This window comes from Asparagus officinalis, chromosome 1 (genome assembly GCF_001876935.1).
Source record: "Asparagus officinalis chromosome 1, Aspof.V1, whole genome shotgun sequence".
In the NCBI taxonomy this organism is placed as follows: Eukaryota; Viridiplantae; Streptophyta; class Magnoliopsida; order Asparagales; family Asparagaceae; genus Asparagus; species Asparagus officinalis.
The window spans coordinates 118,039,144-118,063,852 of NC_033794.1; the positions used below are offsets into that span (position 1 = coordinate 118,039,144).

Consider the following 24,709-nt stretch of genomic DNA (forward strand, 5'->3'; position numbering starts at 1 on the left):
TTTGTAAACCGAAAAAAAAAATCTTTCTCCAAATAAAACTGGAAGAGTAGTATGTTCAAGACAACGATACAGTATTTGTGCAAATAAGAAAATTAAAAACTTAAATAAAGTCCGAATTAGAGCTTAGCCTGGTAACGGCCCTTATGACTTTATAAAAACCAATGGTTGCTGCTGAGAAATTACAGGGCGAGAAGCCCATAATCTAACATTACGCATTATTATTAAAAAACCATGCTTGCACTAAGAAAATCACTTTTGACTTAAAAGGTTAATGATAGTGATTATAGTTGATGAAGACTAACAAATCAGAGGGAGATTTGCGAGACATTCCTCTGCGATACTCCAGAGAGATTGTATCATGAGAACTTGAGAAGCCTACATTCAGGGCCAGATTATTCCTGTGCAACTTGAGATCAGCAAGTTTTGAGAAACTAAAGTTAGTACAAAATTAAACCGAGTTTGGCAAATAGCCGGATCAAAACTTAAACTTGTTTTGTTAGGTTAATTTGTGGCCACTACAGGACCAAAATTGTTCTAATTCCTGGATCCAAAACTAAACTGATGTAGACTAGTTTTAGATTAGTGAACGCATTGTCAAATTGACACTTATTATATTCAATAAGAAAAGAAAAATGAATCTCTGGAAAAGATTAGAACTGTTGCAATAATTAATGCAGTGGGATGTTTTTCCCTTCAGAATAATCTAAATGATACCCTTCTCAACTCTGATTTTATGAAGATAAATCCCGTACCAACTTTCGGGATGAAAATCTCCCGATGTAAACAAAAATTTTGGTGGTAAAAAAAAGAAACACTATGAGAGGACGTATATGTAAATTCCTAAAAGGGGTTTCGTCATATTAGACCACTAAATATTTGTTTACTCTGGGGCTGTTTGGTTCGCTAAAAAAACATGGAAAGTAAAGAAAAAGAAATATATTTTCCATAATTGGATGTTTTCTTGTGTTTGGTTCACTTCTTAGAAGTAAAAAATAGATGAATTGAGATGAGTTGTCACTATATTATTGGATGATATGAGTGATTTTTAAAGAAAACTTATTTTGAGGTTTTTTTTCTTGTGTTTGGTTGGCTAAAAAAAAATAAGGAAAAGACTTTCCTTGTTTAGGTTCTTTTCTTGTGTTTTATTCTTAAAACTAAGAAAATAGATGAGATGAGATGAGTTGTCATTATATTATTGGATGATGTGACACATACTTAGGAAAATTAATTTCATTGTTTTTTGGGAGGAAATGGATGGAAGGAAAATTTTAATGAGATGGGATGAGTTGTCATCATATTATTAGATGATGTGAGTAATTTTTAAAGATTGTAGTAGATGAGATGACATGAGGTGAGGTGAGTTGGATGAGTTGATTGATGTGACCTATTTCTTGTGTTTAGTTTATTTTTAAAAATAAGATATGAGATGAGATGATATGAGTTGTCACCATATTATTGGTTGATGTGGGAGATTTCTAAGGGTGGAAAATGATGGAAACCAAATTTTATTGATTTTCATGTTTTTTTTTTCCTTTTCTTGGTTTTTAGAAAATGAACCAAATAGCCCCTCTATATCAAACTTCAAGATCTTCACACTTCTATGCTATATCCCAAAACCCATTAAGATTTTTTTTCTAAATAAGAACCTCCAAATTCCATCAAGTTGTTTTAAACAAGATTTCCCTTTTTATTAACTTGTTTAAAGTGAGACTCTGTTTCTTATGATATGAAGTAATGAAGATTTGGAGGCCTAATTTAGACGTACCTATGAAGATATGAGGGTCTAAACCACCCGCGGGTGGGACAACCGGTTAGCAGCTCCCCATGGAGGAAGAGATTTCCTCAGGCTTCGTGCCCGTTACGACTGGGTTTGAATCCCCGCTACCGCATTCACTTGGCTCATGTGGGTTTAAGGGTGGGGACAGGATCCCGGGATTTTACTGGTCACTCAGGCTCAGCCCGTTGTATGCTCACCAGGTCGCGTCCTTGTGGTCCACTGCCTGTTCACCCACACTATGGGGATGAGCCCCTGGTAGCAAGGGTAGCTCCTTGCAGGGAAATTGGGGACCGCGGGGAATCGATCAAGGGCCGCTGACGGGACTCCCAAAGGGAGTAAAATTGAGCTGGGGTGACCAGGTTTCCCTTGCCAGCAAAAAAAAAAAAAGGACTCCCAAAGGGAGTAAAATTGAGCTGGGGTGACCAGGTTTCCCTTGCCAGCAAAAAAAAAAAAAAAAGATATGAGGGTCTAATATAATTGTAACAAAGATTTGAGGGTCTAGTATGACAAAAACCTTTCTTAAAAGATCCCCTTCAAAAAGTTCGAGCTCATACTTTCTCTCTCTTTCTTTAGCAAGTACTCATAGTCTAGCATTCATTCTTGTACTTTTAGTAGGCTCAATAACTAACTTAAGATATTTTTTACATTTTGCTGCAAACGCAAACCTCGTGCGCTCATGTCCTGCCCTACAAAATATCCCACCAAACTACCAAAGTCGTACCAATAACTAAAATCAAGTTAAAGAAAGCACAAATATCAAGGTAGTGATCCCCACATTCTCTGTGTTGCACCAAATCTTCCTCTATTTATTCAACTCTTCTCACTAATCCTTTCAAAGTTGTAGAAGTCAACACACACAAAATGTCCCCCCCCCTCACTAACTTCTTTGCTTCTTGTCTCGATCTTCTATAGTGTATCATCCTTCTATAGTCTAATCTCTCAAACCCTAATCCAGAATAATTTTAAAGCCTTGCATTTAAATTGTTACATGAGTCGCTAAAAAAGTGTATCTCACTTCTCTTGGCTTATGCATGGGCAATTAATTTTAGAAAATAAATTATTCTGATTGGAAAATCTGTTTGAAAAACTCAAATTTCCGCATTCCAAACAAAAAATTTCTTCTTCGATTATATTTTCGTCTGCGATGATATTTTGTATGTACTATACAATACAAACTCTAATATTAGAGTCAAAATATTCTATAGGATATTTTTTAATGTATTTTTCCGACGTGCTAGGCTGAGTTTTGATCCCATTTCAGATGACGCAGACGAAAGATTTCCATATCTATGTTAATTTTTAGTGCAAATGACAATAAAATTCCCGTCTACTAAGCAATTTAAAATTGATTTTTTGAATTTTAGTTTGCATAAAAATCAAATACATACAGATCTACACATGCATTAGTAATACTAGTATGCAAAACGTGTGTTGCACATGATGCATGTTAGGAACTCTATGGGGGGAAACCTCTGAAGGTCAACTAATGCTGCATACATCAATATTAATATTTTTATGAAGCACGCACTTATACTTCACATAGAGTAGAGATTAACTCTACAATAATAGTACAAGCATCATGCTTATACAAGAGTCTATTATCAGCATCGCCTTCACCACAATCTTCACAGAAAACAAACATAAATGGGCAAATTCACCAAAAATGCAACAACTACAAAAAAAAGAAACAAATCAAACAACGAAAATCTCGCAATGAACTAACATTATTTACCTAAAAAAACAATTATGCAACTACACACAAATTAAGCAACTACACACAAATATGGTTTAGATTTATTCAATGTTAGCTACATCCATAATGAACTAACATTACATCCCTAAGATGAGAGTGGGCTTCTCATTCAAGCTACACAACCTATACAAAGAAAGAAAAAACAAAAACATGCTAGTTCAAAGATCAACCTTGAAAACAATATTGCTAGAGGATACATTTGCAGAGAGGAAAAATTACTTGTTAAATACGGAATAATCCTTAAACTTGCAATATTATAAGAGGATGAGCTAAAACGAAAATGATAATTTTTACTTTGATATCCTAAAGTTTACATCTTTCTACTTCAATAGGCTAAAGGATTTCTTAACACTTTGATACCCCAAACTTTGTATCCAATTTTACTTCGATACCCAAAGTATTCATGTAACATTTTAATATCCAAAGTTCCAATCATATTTCACTCTAATACCCTATCCAAGTTGTGTTAGATCTTTTGTTTAATTTGTATGGTGCCTTTAGCATCTGATACATTTAGATTCAGTTTGCCTAGTTGCTAAAATAGCAGTAGAAAATTAACAAAAAAATCTAATAGATCTAGATGTAGGTATCAAAGCTAAATGAGATAGAAACATTGGGATATCATAGTGTTAAAAAGTACTTTGGGGTTGTGAAACTAAAATACGATTAAAACAGTGGGATATCAAAATATTGAAAAAAGTACTTTGGGGGTTTCAAAGTTAAAAATTGGTAAACTTTGAGATGTCAAAGTGAAATAGTAGGTACTCACTTATTATTTTAAAGATTTTCTCTGAGAGAACAACCATGTTAATCAACATATGGGTGTGTTAATGAATCGACAAATTAAACAAATTTAAAAGTTTATAATTATAAATTGATGCGAGGGAAAAAAATCTATCAACAAGAGCTAATTTCTCCTAATTACTTGTGTATGTCACAAATTTATACTCACATGACCATATCAACAAATTATAGTTAATCAACTACATGTTATTCTCTTAACTTGATAATTAATATGGAAAAAATTAAAAATGAAAATAAAAAAATCTTTAAAAGAATTCACCACTGCAACTAAGTTCATACCAAAACCTATTTGCAAGATGTAAGAATTAATATTTCTACAAACATTCAAATCTCGATGATATCACCTATAATGGGTGATTAAGTGACCAAATATAGTTCCATGTACTTCTACTGATGATTGACTATGCTACTTTTGAAGATGATACTGTGAACACGAGACCGTTATCCATGCTCTTCTAGCAATAATTCAGTATGTAATTATATCTGATGATAGACATACATTGTGTTGTTGTGTCATGTGCAATTATATCTGTTGTCAATCTCCAAATGGAGCCACCAAGACTGCCATCACCTTCAAAATTACCTCTAATTTCTTAGCAAAAAGAAAGTATCAATACTCATCAATACGCTACGAAGCTGGCGCTTCATGGTGTTTAAGAAGTTCACAAAGTACATTCTTATGGTTTTCTTGGAGTAGAGGAAGATGACTTAATTAAAAAAATTAGTATCTTATTGACTCTATACTTAATTAAGAAGTATTAATATCTTATTGTTAGATTCGTAAAGCGATCTTAAAATTAGCCAATTCCCACGCATGCGAGCTAATTTCTCTTGACCTCAACATAATTTTCATCTACACCAAAGAGAGAGAGAGTATTAGACGAAGAATGATCGAGTTAACACTTAAATGACTACCTATTAATTAAACTCAATATCATCCATCTCAATGTTTACTTTCTAACAATCGCTATCTAAGATTTCTTTATTCAATTTCAAAATGAATATACCTCTAAGATATTTACTTATATCTGAGTGATTTTATTCCATTTATGCTTCTGTATGAATTTCTATATATGCATATTCTTCAAGGTTATGTAATCTTTGTCAATTATAGAACAATATTATCCATATCTTTCCAACTAATATTAATAGTTTTCATAAATAGACATTGCGCGTGCAATAGTAGCTATGCGCCGAGTTCAAGGTTAAAAAGTAAAGAATGATCAAAATAGAAAGCAACTCAAAATTTTTAGGAATCAAACATGTAGTCTTGTGAATCAAAGATGGCAAACATGTAGTCTTGTGAATCAAAGATGGTCATCCTCGTATTTAGGGAGGAATAAATTATGAAATGCATCTTCAGATGATGCCCCGTAATATTCCATAAATTCAATACATGCTCCAGAGATGCATATTTTTTGCGCAAACCATCGCTCAAAGCTTCATGTCTAATATCTATAAATGCTTAGAGGTCAATAATATAGCCAGAACAAAGTGCTCAACAATTAAAAGTACAAAAAGTTCTCCAATCCAGTATCAGTTATGGGGATTTAACTCACCTCATGTCAACCTTTCCACATTTGCTAAAAAGCTACCTGAAGTCCTAATTGGCGAGCATCATATTCAAGGTTGTCACAGAAAATAAACCTAATCTGTACTCTGCCACAATATGAGACGCCCAAGTAGGATGTCAATAGTGAGGCAAATACTATCAGTAGACATAAATATCTTCAATAAACACTCGGAGCGGAACCAATAATTAACAAAAGAAATAGAGTACACGCAACAAACGCAATAGCATAGACAATAGGAAAATGCATGTTTGACCTTTAATACGTCCAATTCAAAGCTCTTTCTAACTAAACAGAGAGTAACCTTTAAAATTATTCAGCAAGGCATTGGATGAAGTTGATGCCACATTGTATTAAAACTCACTATAATGTGACAATGATGAAGTCAACACCACTGTGCATGTCTTTAAGTTTCAATACATGTGAAACTTCAACCCAAAAAAAGTGATAGGAAATTTACAGAACATGAAAGCATTAGAAATATAATGATTTATTTAAATTAAGCAATATGCTACCAATCAAATACAAAACATTTCTTGAGAAAGGTCAGACCTGAAATTCTATAACTTTGGGGGAATTCTATAACCTTTGGGAAAACACATCCACTGATGTATGTTTGTGTAGAAGATAAAACAAGGCCTGAATGTTTCATCCAATCCAGTATCAGTTATGGGGATTTAACTCACCTCATGTCAACCTTTCCACATTTGCTAAAAAGCTATCTGAAGTCCTAATTGGCGAGCATCATATTCAAGGTTGTCACAAAAAATAAACCTAATCTGTACTCTGCCACAATATGAGACGCCCAAGTAGGATGTTAATAGTGAGGCAAATACTATCAGTAGACATAAATATCTTCAATAAACACTCGGAGCGGAACCAATAATTAACAAAAGAAATAGAGTACACGCAACAAACGCAATAGCATAGACAATAGGAAAATGCATGTTTGACCTTTAATACGTCCAATTCAAAGCTCTTTCTAACTAAACAGAGAGTAACCTTTAAAATTATTCAGCAAGGCATTGGATGAAGTTGATGCCACATTGTATTAAAACTCACTATAATGTGACAATGATGAAGTCAACACCACTGTGCATGTCTTTAAGTTTCAATACATGTGAAACTTCAACCCAAAAAAGTGATAGGAAATTTACAGAACATGAAAGCATTAGAAATATAATGATTTATTTAAATTAAGCAATATGCTACCAATCAAATACAAAACATTTCTTGAGAAAGGTCAGACCTGAAATTCTATAACTTTGGGGAAATTCTATAACCTTTGGGAAAACACGTCCACTGATGTATGTTTGTGTAGAAGATAAAACAAGGCCTGAATGTTTCATTGCACTTTGCGAAATTACATTGAATCAAAAGATACAAATATGAAGATTTTAAATGAATTAATTTAAGTACTCACATCAAAATCTTCCCCCAAAATGGAGGTGAAATCATATTAGATCATAGCATTATATTCTAAAAGATCAAATGGCAGTACCTCAGATATCTTGAGCAACTCGCATAATTGACTGCACCTTTCCTCTCTTATCTGCAATGGTTTTAGAATAAATATGCCTATTTGATCTGAATCATTAAAAAATTATAGAGAAAATTAAATAAATTAGACTAAAACCCTTTTTAACAAAAACATTCATAATTCTTGACAAGTTACTCTGATCTTGAAACTCGCCTTTGCGCTTACCATTCTTCCCTCTTATTTTTCTCTATCTTTTTCTTATATTTTACTTTTCCCTGAAAATGACACAATATAAAAAGAAAAATCCCATCAACAAACACAAAATCTCAGAGAGAGTTAGAGATTAGAAATCTAAATTCATGCGATTAAAAATTCACACCCATGCATGCGTTCTATCTCTCTCTAAAGAGAGTTAAAGAATGTAAAATGTTTTAGGTTGGCTCGTCGGATCCAGGAAAGAATAGAATATATGAATTAAATAAATGATAACATTTTCAAATATGCATATAGTAGAGAATTACAAATAAGTCCATAATCAGAAATTACAATATTATTTTAGCAAATTTTACACATGTATCCAAAAAAGCAATACTTTGCCCAATTTAGAAACATTTTATAGGTCACCTTAGATTCTCATATTACAAATATTTCCTCTATCCAAATTAAACTCATAGTATCAAGTAAGAGAGTAAAATCAAATTATCCATATTGTTCATATCTATATTTCTTCAATACTACTGCTATCAAGGAAAGAATCAGCACTGGAAGTGTTCAATAGCCTCCCTCTCCTTGCTGTTTGATGAGCTAATTACTTTCACCTTCATTCCAATCCTATCCAAATTTCACTACAAAATGTCAAAGGCTACCACGCCCAACCATGTATGAACCATGTGATTAATTATAATGAAATAGGTATGGAGTTTCAAATGCATTTGATCACAAAAACACATGTATGAATTATGTGATTAATTATAGTTACATAGAATTTATTTCCATCTTAAGTGGCATGTGTATTTCAAGTTATATTATACATATGTTTTACAGTGTTATGGAGAAGACTAACAAACTGAGAATAATTTGCCCCAGTGAGTCCATCAGCCTACAAGACTACTCATCGGTCAGGTGGGAGTTATTTGAAGAACAAAAGATAGAAAAGGACAAAGTTAAATTAAAAATTGCCCCTAAATGTGGGGATATTTACTCTTATCATATTTGAATGACCATTATATTTAAAATTTTTAAATAAAAAACAATCAAAAGTTTTGTCACCCATATCATCTTTTATAAGTAGTGTGTGTGCGCGCGCGCGCGTGTGTGAATAAGGTTTTCTTTCACTTGTTAGATCCTCACTACTAAATTCCTTAACATTGTAATATAAGCTCTAGAAAAATATCTACCCATGAGCATATTTAGTAGATAACACTAATCTTGGTTTTGCATAAAAAGAATTTATACTTGTTAAATATAAAAAATATGAGGTCCAATTTGAAATAGACATTGTATGTGTAATTAAAATATTCAAACTTGCATATTTATATTTCTTATATTCTATATTAGTTTTCCCCTCCAACAAAAATTTTAGTTTGACCTCCAAAAGTAACCACTATGTTTGTAAAATTCAAAATTTTGAATTTAATTAGTATCACAATCAATAGTATAAATAAAATTGACATAATCAAGCAATGATAAGAGACCAACCATATTAGACACTCAGTGCAATTCAAGTTCAAGCACATTCGAAACTAATTACAATATCTAAGCTAAGTTCCTCATATCACATAGCGTTATTATGAGGCTGAGAGGTCATACCTTCTTTGGATCAAGTAGGTAATCATGCATACTGTTATGCTTCAAGAAAATAGTCATGCTCTTGTTTGCACTAGAATACGAATAACCAGTTGTAGTACCAAATTGCCACGTAAAAAGACTACTGAACTTGGGTCATAATAGGATTTACAAAGAGTAAATAAATTTAGAAAATTTAACCTCAAGTCTAAAATCCACAATGATATTAGAAGGCTATGTTTTTTAAGATAATAAATGCACAAATGTGATCTAGGATCTAAACAAACAAAAACGTGAAAGATATTCAGCTCTGAGAAAGATCCTGCAAAAAAAACTAAGATCCAAGGCACATCCATCACATGGAAAATGTAAAGTCAAAATTTGTCCAAGAATAACATAAATTTAATAAATCTAATAAAAATGCAGAAAGAAAACAAATTCGATCGAAGTGGATGAAAATGTCTCTCACACCTTGCTTTAGGCCGACTTCTTTTTCGACGGTGTGATATTGAGCGCACTTCGCCTTGCTACATAAATTTATCACAAGAAATAGATCGAAAACAAGTTCTAGCCATCACTCTTTGAAGAGATCTAATTAGCTAAAACCATAGAAATCAAACAAAACTAACCAATATGTACAAAGAGATCAGATGACGAAGAAATATAACAGAGCTCAAATTATGAAATGGATTTCATACCAGTGCTCTCTCCTTGTATAACCCCCTTCGACAAATGACAGGCTTGAGATTGAATTTGAAAGATGCTAACGCTGGTTAGATATTGAGAAGGAGGAGAACAAAGCATTGACCAAGAGGAAGGAAGACAGAGGAGAATGTGGAGTTGAGAGAGAAATTTAGATGAGAGCGGAGATGGTGAAATGAGGGAGATATGAAAGATATAGTCAATAGAAATCAATAAAAGTTTAAGCGTTGTTGCATAATGATAAGGATAACGAACGGGAAACGAAAAGCCTTGGAGTTTCATTAAAAGCTCATGGCTATCGTGGATAATGTGAATGACTACATTAGCTGAAGGAATTTTTTACATTATGCGTGGAGTTCAATTGGCCATGTCACTTGATGGAGATTTAAATTCAAACCAAAGGGGTTGGTGAGTTTTCGTATTCAGCACATTAATTAATGAGTTATGGAAGGTTAAGAGTCTAAGACACTAATTAAAGCTTACTATTGTGATGAGGAGAAAATTAGAATTAAGTAATTAAAGCTTACTATTGTGATGAGGAGAAAATTAGAATTAAGTAATTTGTAAAGGGCAAAATGGGTATGAAAAGTTTTGACATGAGTATTCTCTTTTATAAGTAGTATAGATAGATATAGATTACTTCACAGTAAATAAACGCAATGCCAAAAGTTTGTATAAACCAACAACCCCATTCAATACAAACATACCCAAATCAGTCAAAAAATATATACTCCATGCGTATAAGCCAACACCGTATCCAATACAAACACACCAGAGCAGTCATCATATATACATACGAACTAAACATATTCGATACTTACAAATACACACAGAGACATCACACAAATACCGGTTTGGGGTGCTCAGTGGGAAAACGAAAGGGGGTTCATGGCAATAGCCCAAAAGTTGGGGTGTTTAATGAAATTTACAGAAAGTCACGTGCCTTTTCACTTGCCCGTGGCTGAAGAAAATGAGGAAGAGGGCCAAAAGAGAGAGAGGGCGGCAGAGCCCACGGCGTCATCTTTGTCTCTCTTCGATCTCCACATGGAGTTCAGAGCTCGCGATTACCTCGCCGAGGAATCCGCCGCCGCTCTCCTGCGCTCGCCCGTCGCCGACCACCCCCTCGCTCAGCCGCCGCCTCCATCGTCTCCTCAGGTCAAAGTCAAAACCCCTTCTCTCTCTCTCTATTTCTACCACTTTCTCTCTCTAAAACACATTAATTTGCTGCTGAACTTGATTTTGTATTGACATTGAAGAATTTTATCTATGCTTATTCAATAATATGATTTGAGAGATTTTCCATATATTCGTTATGCTACAACAGCATTCCGCTTAAGTCGCGCCCGTTATGATGAATAATTCCTTTCAAAGTGTCAGTGCAAGGGATTTAATAATCATTGAATATCCGAAACGTTGCAATGATCATTTCAAATAACTAACATTTCACAATTTGGAACATATATTTTGAATCACTAATGTGGGGTGTAGAACTATGTTTGCTTGAATATGTTGGATAGCAGCTTCCTAATATGTTTCCTAATTTGTTTTGGTAACAGGTTATTGGGATTCTTAATCTGTTTTGGTAACATGATTCCAAATTTGTTTTGGTAACATGTTATTAGGATTCCTAATTTGTTTTGTTTTTTGTTTTAGAATTCCTAGTATGTTTATGATTTAAGGATTTCTATATATATGGAACAATTGGAAGAGAGAATAGAGAAGAAAATTGGGGATATTTGGAGTACAGAAAAGAGGTATTTTCTGAGTTATTGGTTAGGGTTTTGTTTGGAGAGAATTAGAGATTTGTTTGTGAGATTAATTGGGTAGTTTAAGTGATTTGTAATCTCAGTTTGTATTCTTCTTCTCTATTAATGAAAAACCCTATCCCCTTCTTGCCCCGTGGACGTAGGTAACTTGTCGAACCACGTTAAAATTGGTTGTTTGTGTTTGTGACATTGATTTGGTTTGTTTGGCCTTCTCTCGACGTTCGTTTGGCATTCTCTCGACGTTCGTTTGATTTGATTTCTCGTAGCACGTTGATTTTATTGTTTGGCTTCCGCAGCGCACAAGTGGTATCAGAACACAAGTGGTATCAGAGCTCGGGCTATGTTTGGGCTATTTGGAAGAGTAGGTTGTTTTGGAGGCTCGTCTAGGGCTTCGTTTGGTGATAAAGGTGAGATCTTTTTTGTAAAGACTATCTTTTTTAGTTTTGGATCTATTCTTTATTTGTTTCGTATTTTTTTTGTGCTTTGAGAAAGATGGTTGGGAAAAGAGTTATGGAGGGTACTTCCGGCGTGAAGACCGTTCAAAGTTTGAATATCCATTCTATAAAGATAAATGTGAAGAAGTTTAATGACACTAATAATTTTGGTCTTTGGAGATATGAAGTCTTGGATACACTCAATGCATAAAATTTAGAAGATATTTTGGAGTTGGACAGGAAACCGAATGACATTGAGGAGAAGGTTTGGAAAAAGATGAATAGAACGACGTGTGGTGTGATCAAGGTTTTAAATGTCGGTTATCGGGGATTTATCGGACGGTCAAAATCCTTATCTGATAGCGAAAATCGGAGATATATCGAGGATAAGTAGTATTTATCGGAGTAATATACTAGCAAATAATAAACAAACATAAGCTTGAAAAAAAATATAATGTTAGTCAAAATGGAATAATAAACAAGCAAATAATAAGATAACATCAAGAATGAAGAACCATCTACGCATCTACATAATTATTGTTTAATCATTAGATTCATAAACTAACTTACTAAGTTGATATTTAATAGTTATGAGCCATTATCAATATCCATAAATAAACATAAACTAATCACCAATCCTATGAAGCATGGACACGGCGACACGGACACGACACGGACACGGCAAAATCCAAAAAAATAGGATACGGCGACACGGCTAAATTTTTTTAATATTATTATTATATATAGATTAATATTGAATTAAATTCCTATTACATTATCATATTTTTCCTTCAACCTTGCTTGTAAATTTTCTGGGAACCTAAAATGCATTTGCAACATAAGGCAATGTCACAGGAAAGTATTAAGAGGTCTCATGATTTACTTGTAAAAATTGAATTAACCCTTAGTACATGAGAATAATGACAATATCTAACAGCTACAAACCTGTGAAAAGATTCTAAAACATGAACTATTGAATTCAGTCAATATCCACAATTTACCATCTTTTTTCTAAACGAAGTTCACATAAGGATGTGTGGAAATTGGAAGCAACTAAAACAAATAATTAAACAAGCTGAACTATCAAATCCAGAAAGAAAAATCTTGAGCATATAAAAATACATGTTTCAAGTTGAAATATTAAAAAGATTATTCTATGACATCAACTCCTTCATCCTCCTCAAACATAACGGCCTCCATCGTGGGCTCGTCAAGAGAAAGAGCAGCAACATCTAACATGCCAGCTCCTTGAAATGAGTCGAAGGCATCTCCACCAATATCCCACATTCTTGATTCCCCTTCCATATACTCTGCCGAACTCCGAGAAAGTAAACGAAGGTTGGTGTGAACATAAACAAGGTCCTCCGCTCGTGCCGGTGTTAGCTTGTTCCTCTTTAAGGAGTGAATGAAACCATACGTACTCCAATTCCGTTCACAACAAGAAGAGGAACAAGGTTGGCCTAGAAGCTTTACGGTCAATGCTTGCAAATTTGGAGTACTTGCACCATAAAGAAGCCACCATAACTTTGGTTCCATATGTCCTCTATCGGAAAGAGAATCCGGATCACTAAAAGCCTCCAAAGACCCGACAAACTTAGCATATTCTAAGTTCACCGGCCGTCGTTCATCGGGGTTAGGATGATATCTTCTTAAACACTTTGCTCTTTCCATAGTGATCTCAAGATCTTGATTGGGAGCTTGCCGATTGACGTTCTCATTGAGCCATGTGGAATGATAGTACCTATGTTCGTTAATAACATGAATTAGCCCACAATGTATTAATTAATTGAAATATTTGCATTTAAGAGTGAAATGTGAAATATTACCTTGGAACTAAAGAGTGTGCCAAACACTGAAGCGGGGTGTTGCCCTTGTTCCACCGATCCACCAAGATCTTGTGAACCACCTCATAAAAAGGAGATTCCTCGTTATCCCTTTTACCCTCATGCCTATAAATAGCTTGCTTCACCTTCTCAATCATTGTATCCCACATATCATATACCAAATAAAGACATGGTGTATCGGTGTCGGTGACCCTTATCATTTCATAGATTGGGCCAGTGAAGTCAAGAATAAAATCTATCTTGTCCCACCACAAATCATCGAGGACTTTCTCTTTCACAAATTGAGCTTTCCCCACATCATCTTCTCTATACAAGCTCCATCGATCACTAAGGACCATGTCTTGGAGGCCTCTCTTGACGACCTTAAACCTTTTCAACATCATAATCCACGAGGCAAATCGTGTGTCGGCAATCGAGAGGAGCTTCATCTTAGAATATTTATTGAACATGAAAAGCCGCATAGAGTGGTTCATGATAAAATTCTTCATAATCAATGCATCATCAGAGATCTCTGTAATCCAATGTAATTGTGCATAAGCCACAACATTTGCTTCCGTGTTCTTAGCTGCACAAATATTCTTGATAGCAAGATTAAGTGTATGGACTACACAAGGAGTCCAAAATATGTGAGGCCAAGTGCCCTCCACAAGCCCTCCTGCGGCCTTGCATGCCGAAGCATTATCGGTTATGATTTGGATGACATTTTTCGGTCCCATCTCTGTGATGCACTTTTCTAGCTGTGCTTGGATAAAATACTTATTCTTGACTTCTCCCTCGACATTCACGGCATTCAAGAACATTGGCTTACCCTCACATACCGCCATAAAATTGATGATGGGCCTCCTTTGTGCATCCGCTCACCCATCACTACAAATAGAGACCCCCTTCTGTTGCCATGTGCCCCTGATGGGCTCCATCAACCTATCTACGTGAGTTTTCTCACGTTGTAAGACAGTGGTCCTCATGGAATTGTAACCAGAAAGCTTGTAGCCAGAGATTTGATTGTTTGCGGCATATGCAAAAGCTTTGACATAATATGGATTCCGTGTTAAGTTGAAGGACAATCCCCCGGTGTAGAACATCCTACCAATCAATGCATCCAATTCCTCCCTTGCTCCCGTGTTGAATGCTTGTTCCACGGTATTAGGCCCCCTCCTCTTAGATTCACCTGCATCAATCGGCATGCTTGCACTTGCACCTACACCGGCTGTACTTGCAGTCGAAGATATAGACAAAACTGGCATCTTAGACCTAGAAGCCCCCAACCTCGCCTCCGCTTGATCCAACGTCCTTTGAAACTCCCTTAGGTTTTCGGGGGTTGACTTGGAACACATCTTAATTCCAGTCCCGCTTATCCTCAAGAGGTGATTTTTAACTCTTGAGTGTGAACCGGTAAAATCCTCTCTGCAATAGTTACATCTCCATCTCCAATTTCCTCCCGCCATTCCCCCCTTTTCTTCAATTTGGTAACATATTTTCAAAGCGGACATTTGTCATCTTGTACTCCACTGCTACTAGAACCCCCTTCTTGTTCCATTTCTATAAAGTACAAAAGCAATAACAATAAATTAAAATCAGATCTAGTAAAACAGTAACAAAAAATTACTGTCCTAATTAACACCCAACTGTTTTACCCTAATTAACAAGCAACAACAAAGCAGTAAGCATAAATCAATGTACTAGTTAACTTCTAACAGTAAGACAGTAACCAGAATTAACCCCAACAACAGCACAGTAAGCGAAATCAACATATTAATTAACCCAACATCAGCACAGTAAGCGAAATCAGCATATTAATTAACCCAACAGCAGCACAGTAACCGAAATCAGCATATTAATTAACCCAACAGCAGCACAGTAACCATGGTCAGTATTTAAATTAACCCAACAGTAGCATATTAATTAATCCCCAACAGTAACACAGCCAAAAAAAATTTAAAACAGCGTGGTGGGGGGCAGCGTCACTTTGGAATTAGCGGGGGTCACGTGGGATCTCTGAGAGAGAGTGAGAGAGAATAGTAGGTTGTCGGGTGAGTGGGAATTGAGTGGGTTTTTTTATGTAAAGGAAAGTTCACGGGGGCTTTTGTGTGGTGAGAGGGAGATAAAAGAGAGAGAAGGAGAGGGGGAGAAAGAGCTGAGAGAGAGAAAGAGAGAATCGGAAAGAGATATGAGAGAGATCGATCGGGGGGAGAGAGAGAGAGCGACTGAGAGAGAGAGCGAGAGCGACTGACCTTGGATGATCGACGATGACGACGAAGACGAAGCTGACGGGGATGATCGACGACAAGGAGGAGGACGAGACTGAGAGCTGACGACGAGGACGAGACGAGGACGAGGACGAGGACGAACTATTGATCGCGGGTAAGTTTTGATTTCTGACGAGTGACGGCTAGGGTTAGGGTTTTTGGTTTCTTTAACTTTGAAATTGGGTTTCGGGTTTGGGTTTCGGGTTTGGATTTCGGGTCTGGGTTTTGCCGTGTCGGGAATGGAATCGCCGTGTCCTGCGGCGAGTCGAGCCGTTGACCCGTGTCGGCGGCGTTGACCACGTGTCCGACGCGTGTCGAACGCGTGTCGAACGCGTGTCCGCGTCTGACGCGCGTCGGAGACGGACTCGCCGGCTGTTTTGAAGAGTCGGTGCTTCATAGCACCAATCTACCACGTTCCAAAAGCAACAAATAGTTCATAATTTGTAAACATTCAAAGAACAAATCCAAAAGAAAGTAAAAACTCCCAAATCCTACTTATCGGTTGATAAGCCGATATTTAGAGCCTACTTATAAGCCGATAAGTGCCTTTATCACTGATAAACCTCAAAAAACAATAACCGATTAAAAATCCTACTTATCCTAGCGGAAAGCTCCCAAATCCGATAACTCGGTGATAATATCGGATTATCGGCTGATATTTAAAACCATGGGTGTGATTAGATCTTGTTTGACTCAAGATTTAAAATATGATGTGATCAATGAGACTTCGGCTAAGAAGATTTGGGAGATCCTAGAGGACAAGTATTTGACCAAGAGTATAGAGAAACCGCTTGCATTTGAAGAGGAGGTTTTATCGCTTCTAATTGAAAAAAGGGATCTCTATTGGTGATCACATGAACTACTACACAAAGCTTTTTACGGATTTGGCGAATATAGATGTGATGATTAAAGATGAGGACAAGACGTTGTTGTTGAGTTCCTTGCTTGACGAGGAATATGAGACCTTCGTTCTTACTCTTATTAATGGGAAGACATCTCTTTCTTATAGTGAGGTCACCGTTGTACTTATGATTATCAGCTTCGAAAGAAGGATAAAGAGACTTCAGTTGAGCTGGTAGCAGGGACATTGGTCGCAAGAGCAAAGAGTCCAAATCGTGGTAGGAGGTCGCAGTCTAGAGGGACACATCTTAGAGTTCGTAGGAATCAGTGTGCCTTTTGTAAAAATGATGGACATTGGAAAGCCGAATGCCCAAAATTGGTTGATCGAGCCGTAAAGAATAAGGGAAAAGCTATTCAAGCTTCATAGGTGAATGTTGTCAAGGCTAGTGGTAATAATTCAGATTCGGATTCTTCGGGCTACTCGTTATCTGCACTACCGTCAGTTTGTGTTACCGATTCTACAGAGTGGATGTTAGATTCAGGTGTTTCTTATCATATTTGTCCTAGGAGGGATTGATTCTTTAGCTTTCAGGAGTTAAAAAGAGGGAAGGTCGTGCTCATGGGTAATGATCATGAATGTCCTATTGGTGGTATCGGTACCGTTCGGATTAGGATGAGTGACGGAGTGATTCGGGAGTTTGTTAGAGTGATGTTCGTTCCTCAGTTGAAGAACATCATCACACTTGGAGTTTTGGAGGCAACAAGCTATAGGGTGACATTGGTCGATTCACGTTTGAAGGTCACATTGGGGTCCATGATTGTGATGAAGGGCGTCAGGAGGAATAATTTGTATTATTTGATTAGGAGCATGATATTTGATAGAGAGCTGACGACTTCTTTGGATTTGGCTAGACTGTGACATTTGTTGAGGCTGGGTTATTTGATTGGTTATGTCGTGCATGATTTGTTAAGGAGTGCTTTGACCTGCATATTGAAGTCCTTTGAGCACATTGGTATGAGCAAGAAGACTGATGTGTAGTTTGGCACTTTCATCCATCGATCGAGGGGTCTTTTAGGTTGTGTTCAGTCAGGCATTTGGGGCCTTCCAAGGAGGCATCATTGGGAGGTAATCGGTATTTGGTTTTTGCAGTTAGGGATTATTCTAGGTATTGGTGGGTTGCAACCAGGTCCCGTTGGTGTGAAGTTCTAGAAGTCAACAATAATTAGAAGAAGTGTATTGGAAGAAAGTTAAGCCGTCGTTCTAGCTTTGGTAAGGGTTCTTTCTTGTATTTGTGCCGAGCTCATGACAGTTTAAGACATTTCATTGATGTGGAGACATTGGGGCGACGAGATGAGATGACAGTTTTGATGGGTTGTTCCTTACTGGAGGGGGATCGACGTTGGTTGTCGAGCATTGGTTTTGATTTTGAAGCTTCGACATATTTGAGTCATCTTGGTCATAGGTTACCGACTGCTGCGTGTGGAGATTTTGGATCTAGTGGAGCTGTTTCAGATTTTGGGTTGCGTCGGATATTTAGTTATCCAGTATTTGGTCACATTGAGGATGTGAGATTTGATCCGATTGTACGTTTGTGATTCAGAAGTGGACAGTGTTGATCAGATCATTAAGATATCGCAGCGGGTGGATGGTGATGCTACTTCACTTTGGGTGGAGATTACTCCACATACTCCAGATCATATTGCATCATTTGGGATTGTAACTGAGGTGAAATAGTTTGGAGATCATTTGGATTTGGATGCAGATGATGAGTTGGTTTTAGATTCGAGTGCAGTTGGAGGACATGTTTTGGATACGGTCATTGGTTCACCTTAGGTGGAGGTATTTGATTTGTTTCAGTTTGGTACTATTGGGAGCGCTATCAGTTGCAGATCCGTTGGTGATATTAGTGTTATCGAGGCGCAAGGCGCAATATGGGATGCAAAAGTCCCTTACGCGCACCATGCGTAAGACGCACAATGAGGCGCGCGCCTCACTTAACTGAGGCGCATAACCCAAACTAATATTTTCCAATATAAGACAAAGAAGCATATAAACAATATTTTTATAAATTATCACATAAAAAGACTAAGAAATATAATTTTACCTACTAAATCAAGAAAGAGTCTTAATTAGCATGCATAACATAAAGAAGTTCATATGTTTCCACAAATCACAATGTAAGATAATATCCAACATGAGCAAAAGTTTACGAAATAAAATAAGCAAGTAGCAAAATATCAAAGTTTCTAGTCATCCTCATCCTCATCGTTATCCAACTGAAGTGGAATCTCCTCATCCTCAGTTTCCTCCTCTTCTTCATTAAACTCATCTTCATCCTCCGAGTCCAGCTCACTCCTAGATGACGAAGCAATACCACTTGAAGATCCTCTAACCCTAGCAGTAGCAGTAGACCTTAAAGTAGGTCCCCAATTTTCTTCAACTCCAGTTGCTTCACCTACAACACCCCATCTAAGGTCATCCTCCTCATCCACCAAGTCATTTTCCGCATTGTTGCCCTCTCCAAATTGACCTAACAACCACTCGTTGCTTTCATATATGTCAGTCAACTTGATTGGATCAATAATATCCCTACAGTCAAATCTTTCCTTAAAAGCTTGATTATATTTGCAATATACTAGATCCTGCAATCAATTGTGATCCAACCTATTCCTCTTCTTGGTGTGTATCTGCAACACATATAAAGTCAAATAATCAAATTCGCACTCGAAATCCTTAATTCTTTAAGCATATGTTTATTCAATTAGATGAAATTAAACATACTTGTTCAAAAGTACTCCAGTTTCTTTCACACCCAGAGGAGCTACAAATGAGACTAAGGATCCTTATAGCAACTTTTTACAAAACCGGAGCTGCTGCACCGTAAGAATCCCACCAATCAGCTGTCAAAATACACAAAGTAATCAATACGAGTATATAATATGTTATTAATTTATTTAACTAAAAAATGTGTACATAATTAATTGATATATTTTACCTGGAGATTTCTTTTCTCGGTTTCTAATAGCTATAGGCATGCCAAATAGATCATGTGCTTCTTTGTATAAAGTCAATTCTGTTGGCCCTTTGATTTTGATGATGATTTGTCAAATAATTTATAGCTAATCTATTTTTTAGTTTTTGTTGTTTGGTTTTTCTCTTTACAGGTAATTCAACACACGACAATCAAGAGTTAAAGATTCAAGTTCATGTGTGTGCATTCACCTAGGTATAAGTTTAGTTTGCTTACATATATCGTATGATTATATTTAAGCTCAATATGTAAACACAACACAAATTTGACGTTTTCTATCATATAAATGATTTTTCATCAAACTTTGTTACAATAGCTTTTATTTCATGTTTACAGCTCGTTCATACTTCATTATATATATATATATATAATATATGCATGGTATATATACACGAGTTTACAAATCATATTTTAATTTTCATGTTCGCGAAAAACATGTTTTATGAACACTTTTCAAAAACAGTGAGTTTTCACAAACGAAAATTACATTTCCAAAAATTCCTTTTCAAACATGTTTATTTTATCATTTAGAAACTTTTTCCAAAGTTTTACTATTTTTAGAATTGATTTGATATTTTTAACGTATTTTCGAAATCAGCCCAAAACCTGTCAATTGATATGTATCAGTTTGCGGTCGACCGTCACGATCGACCGTTAGTAGTTAATTTTCTTACTATGTCTTTTATTGAATCGCGGTCGATCGTGACGGTCGATCGTGGCTCATCCAGAGACTTTCACGATCGACCGTCGCGGTTGACCGCCAGTTTTTAAAATTCATTCTTCTGTATGTTGTGCTTCGCGGTCGATCGCTAGTTTCTCACGGTCGATCGCCGAACTCATAATTGCTTTCCAACGGCTATTTTCTGATTTGATTCTCTGGGGTTATTTTGGTATTTTTAAGTTTATTTTGGCTGATATTTTGAGTGGGTATAAATACCTTATTGCCTTCCTCTTTCAACAATCAATAGTTTTGTTTTACAATAAGTTTTTAACAAAAGTTTAAGAGTTGTTTAAAGAGCTGTTTAAGCTGATTTCATCAGTCTGTTTCAAAAGAAGTTTCCTACGTTTAAGAGTTGTTTAAAGAGCTGTTTAAGCTGATTTCATCAGTCTGTTTCAAAAGAAGTTTCCTACAATAAGAAGAGGCTTTCGATTCCATCATCCACTGTTCTTCTTGTCTATTGAGAAGTTTTCCTAACTCATTTTACATATAGTTTATTATTTCATTTTTATTTCTTAGCTATACTTATTGAGTTGTATATTTTCTATTCACTGATATCACACACACTGTATTGAGCTTATAATATTTCTATACTATATATTGTTGGGTAGCGGTGTGTGATTGAGTGAGAGTGAGCTTCATTGCATTCTCATTTGTTATCGAGAACAAACCATTGTATTTAACATTTATTGTGAGTATCACTTGTAATACACTTGTACACCGAGAGAAGTGTGAGGTGTGAGACGGGGTCGAATCCAATAGGAGTGGCGTCGGTTGATGAACCTAGGGAGAGGTTGCATCCGAACACTTCAGGAGGACACGAGCTAGGTTCCTATACTTAGTGTGTAAAGTGTGATTGCATAGTATTTGTTATGTGAGAGTTTTCGATAAACTTGTAAACCGAGTGTGTAGAAGTTCCGGTTGATAGTGGAGATCTCCTCGAGGTGAGGAGCGGGGACGTAGGTCGTGGTGACCGAACCTCGTAAACATATCGTATGTTTATGTTTTGCTTAGAGTATATTTTATTTGTACTTATTCATATCATTCTTGTTCATATCTATCTCATATAATTCTTGCAACTTGCAAGAACAAATTAATCAATATAATTTTAATTGATATTTAATCGGGATTAGATTAGCATAAGACCCTAATCACCCCCCTCTAGGGTCTAACAAACTCTTGAGAAATTTTATCTTGATCCTGTTGTGGCACAAGCTTTTGAATGATTTCCCAGAGGCCTTTCATGATCTCCTTATCGGCTTGAATGTTAGGGTGGGCATAGAAAAAATTGGATTAAGGTAAAACCCTGCAGCATGCAAAGGATGATGTAACTGAACATTCCATCTCTTATCAATCATCTTAAATACCTCCGAATATTTGCTAGCATCATCACCAAAGGCTTTTGCAATAGCCTCTTTGGCTCTATCCATAGCCTCATAAATAAACCCCATGGCCGGCTTCCTCTCGTTATCAACAAGCTTCAAAACACGAACAAGAGGACCCGTGAGCTTGAGAACACGAATAACATTATTCCAAAAGTTAGTCATTTTAACTGTCCTCTCCGCCGCTTTGCCCTTTGGATCTCTTGCCCACTTGCTTTCCACTCATTTTTCGGAGCAAAACATCTTCCTTAGATTATTCTTCTGCTTATGGATGCTTGATAAAGTCAAAAATAAAGTGGCAAACCGCGTTTCCGTCGGTCTAAGAAGCTCTTGAGCATTGATTTGATCTCTCATCAACCTCAAAACCCAACCTTGTGAATAAATGAAACCCGTCAACTCCATAGCACGACTCAAGGTCATCTTCACGAATGGTAGTTTTCCGATATCCTTAAGTATGAGATTGAGACAATGAGCAGCACACGGTGTCCAGTACATATGAGGATATTCATCCATCAAGTGTTTACCTAGAACCAATAAACAAACATCTCATTAGTATTCAATCATTCAATTTTAAAGAAATTAGAAAGCACATCAATCAATATCAAACAACTTAAATCAAATCTAAAATTCCATACCGGCTAATTTGAGACTAGCATGATTATCCGTCACAATTTGCACAACATTCTCTGACCCTATCTTCTTAATCTCCTCATTTAAGATCTCAAACATCCTCGCACCAGTCTTGATCTCATCGGAAGCATCAATAGAGGAAAGAAATACTGTTCCGTGAGGAGAGTTCACAAGAAAATTTATCAAAGTCCTTTCCTTCCGATCAGTCCAACCATCCGACGTAAAAGAGCATCCTTTTTTGGCCCAAACCTCCTTATGAGGTTGCATGAGATCTTCAGTGTACTTCTTCTCCTTCTTAAGCAATGGCTCTCGTAATTGATGGAATGTTGGAGGTGGCAAGTTAAGCCCAAAAGCCTCCACTGACTTCAACATAATTCTAAAGGACCTAAGTTGTACGACATTAATAGGAATTCCCGCTTGATACCACCAACGGGCAATATCTTGATGCATTTTAGATACTGTATCTTTGTTGAGGCCTTCTTCAATGCTTGTTTACCGCAATTTTCACCTTCTATCATCTTTGGCTACCTCCAGTTCCGGGTCAAATGAGAGAAATGAATCTATAGGCCCCTTCCTCTTTGTTGAAGATCCCACACTTCCCCTTCCTCTTGTAGATAAGGAAGATGATTTAGAAGTAGAAGTCAATTGCTCCTTTCCCTTGTTCCTAGTTGCTTGTGCTTGTTCTTCAACCTCGTCAACTTCATCTATTTCAACCATGTTGTTCTTCAACCTCGTCAACTTCATCTATTTCAACCATGTCATCATCTTCAAGATCCGGCATGTAATTTTTCACTGCTTGTTTTCTAATAATTGCTTGTTTTTGTCATATTCCTTAAGCTCATCAACCACATTCGAAGGAACTTTATTGCAAAGGGAAACATTTTTACGTTTCCTCATCGTTCCAATAAGATGCTCCTTTTGCCTTGATATACCGCCATTGGTGATCTTATTACAATAAATGCACTTGTGCTTGTTGGAATTCCCTTCCTCAACTAGAGAAGTGTACTTCCAAGTCGGATCTTGTCTTCTACCACAATTCGCACTCGCCGATGCCGATGAAGACATATTCAAGTTTATTAGTCACTTACACCAAAAATTATGAGAATATCAACTTAAATCATCAAATTGTGCTAACTAAAATTTTAAAGTAACAAATAAGATACAAGAAATATGTGTTTTAATTAAAAATGAAATATGTTTTTTAAGTAACAATTAAGTGATTAACAATTAAATATTTACACGTTCATAATTTATTAGTTAGCATGCTAATTATCTATTTTAAGCTCTTTTTTCTAATTATACTAATTACTAAGTTGTTGCTCATTGACTTTGTTTTTCTTTTTTACAGATTATACTTGAGTTAAGTAGCAATGAGCAAGGATGAAGAATCAATCAAATTTTCCAACACAGCTACCAAAATAAATATCCATAATTCATTCATTGAATATGTAATTTGTATATTCATATTGTATATTTGTATTCCTATTTTCTAATGAGATCTTCATATGTAAATGCATATATAACAGTTCATTGAACAACAACAATTAATTAAACAGCAGTAGTTAATTGAACAGCAGAAAAAGAAAAAATTAATTCTCAAAGAAAAACAAGTAAAGGGAAAAAACTGAAAAAAAATAAGAAAAATTAAAGAAAAAAACAGAAAAATAATTCTCATATTAAAGAAAAAACTATTTTAAGCTCTTTTTTGTAATTATGAAAAACTAAAAATAAACAACAGTTACTTCATATAAATTATTTTCAAAAAGAAAAAAGAAGAAAAAAGAAAAGATAAAAAGAGAAGAGAGAAACTGAGGCGGGTCTGGAAAATAAAAAAGAAAAGAATCGGTGGAATCGGTAGTTGTGGAAAAAGAAAAAAGAAAAGAAAAAACAAAGGAGAAAAACTAAAAATAAAAACTAACCTGCAGCAGAGGCGGCAAAGTCCAGC

At 35.9% G+C, this 24,709-nt stretch overlaps 2 protein-coding genes across 2 annotated transcripts in view; one reads left to right on the forward strand and one right to left on the reverse strand.

The window, feature by feature from the left end:
- Positions 10,761 to 24,709, forward strand: part of LOC109840251 — a 28,049-nt gene continuing 14,100 nt past the window's right edge. The window contains exon 1 of the mRNA XM_020408825.1: positions 10,761 to 11,027. Within this exon, the coding sequence (XP_020264414.1) occupies positions 10,761 to 11,027 (267 nt within the window). The remainder of the gene's footprint in view (positions 11,028 to 24,709) is intronic.
- On the reverse strand, positions 12,875 to 14,753 carry LOC109829166. Its single transcript, XM_020396304.1, has 2 exons — positions 13,899 to 14,753; positions 12,875 to 13,813 (listed from the first exon to the last, which is right to left on the reverse strand). Exons 1-2 carry the CDS (start codon positions 14,738 to 14,740, stop codon positions 13,222 to 13,224), a joined length of 1,434 nt encoding a protein of 477 aa, XP_020251893.1. The 5' UTR covers positions 14,741 to 14,753; the 3' UTR covers positions 12,875 to 13,221.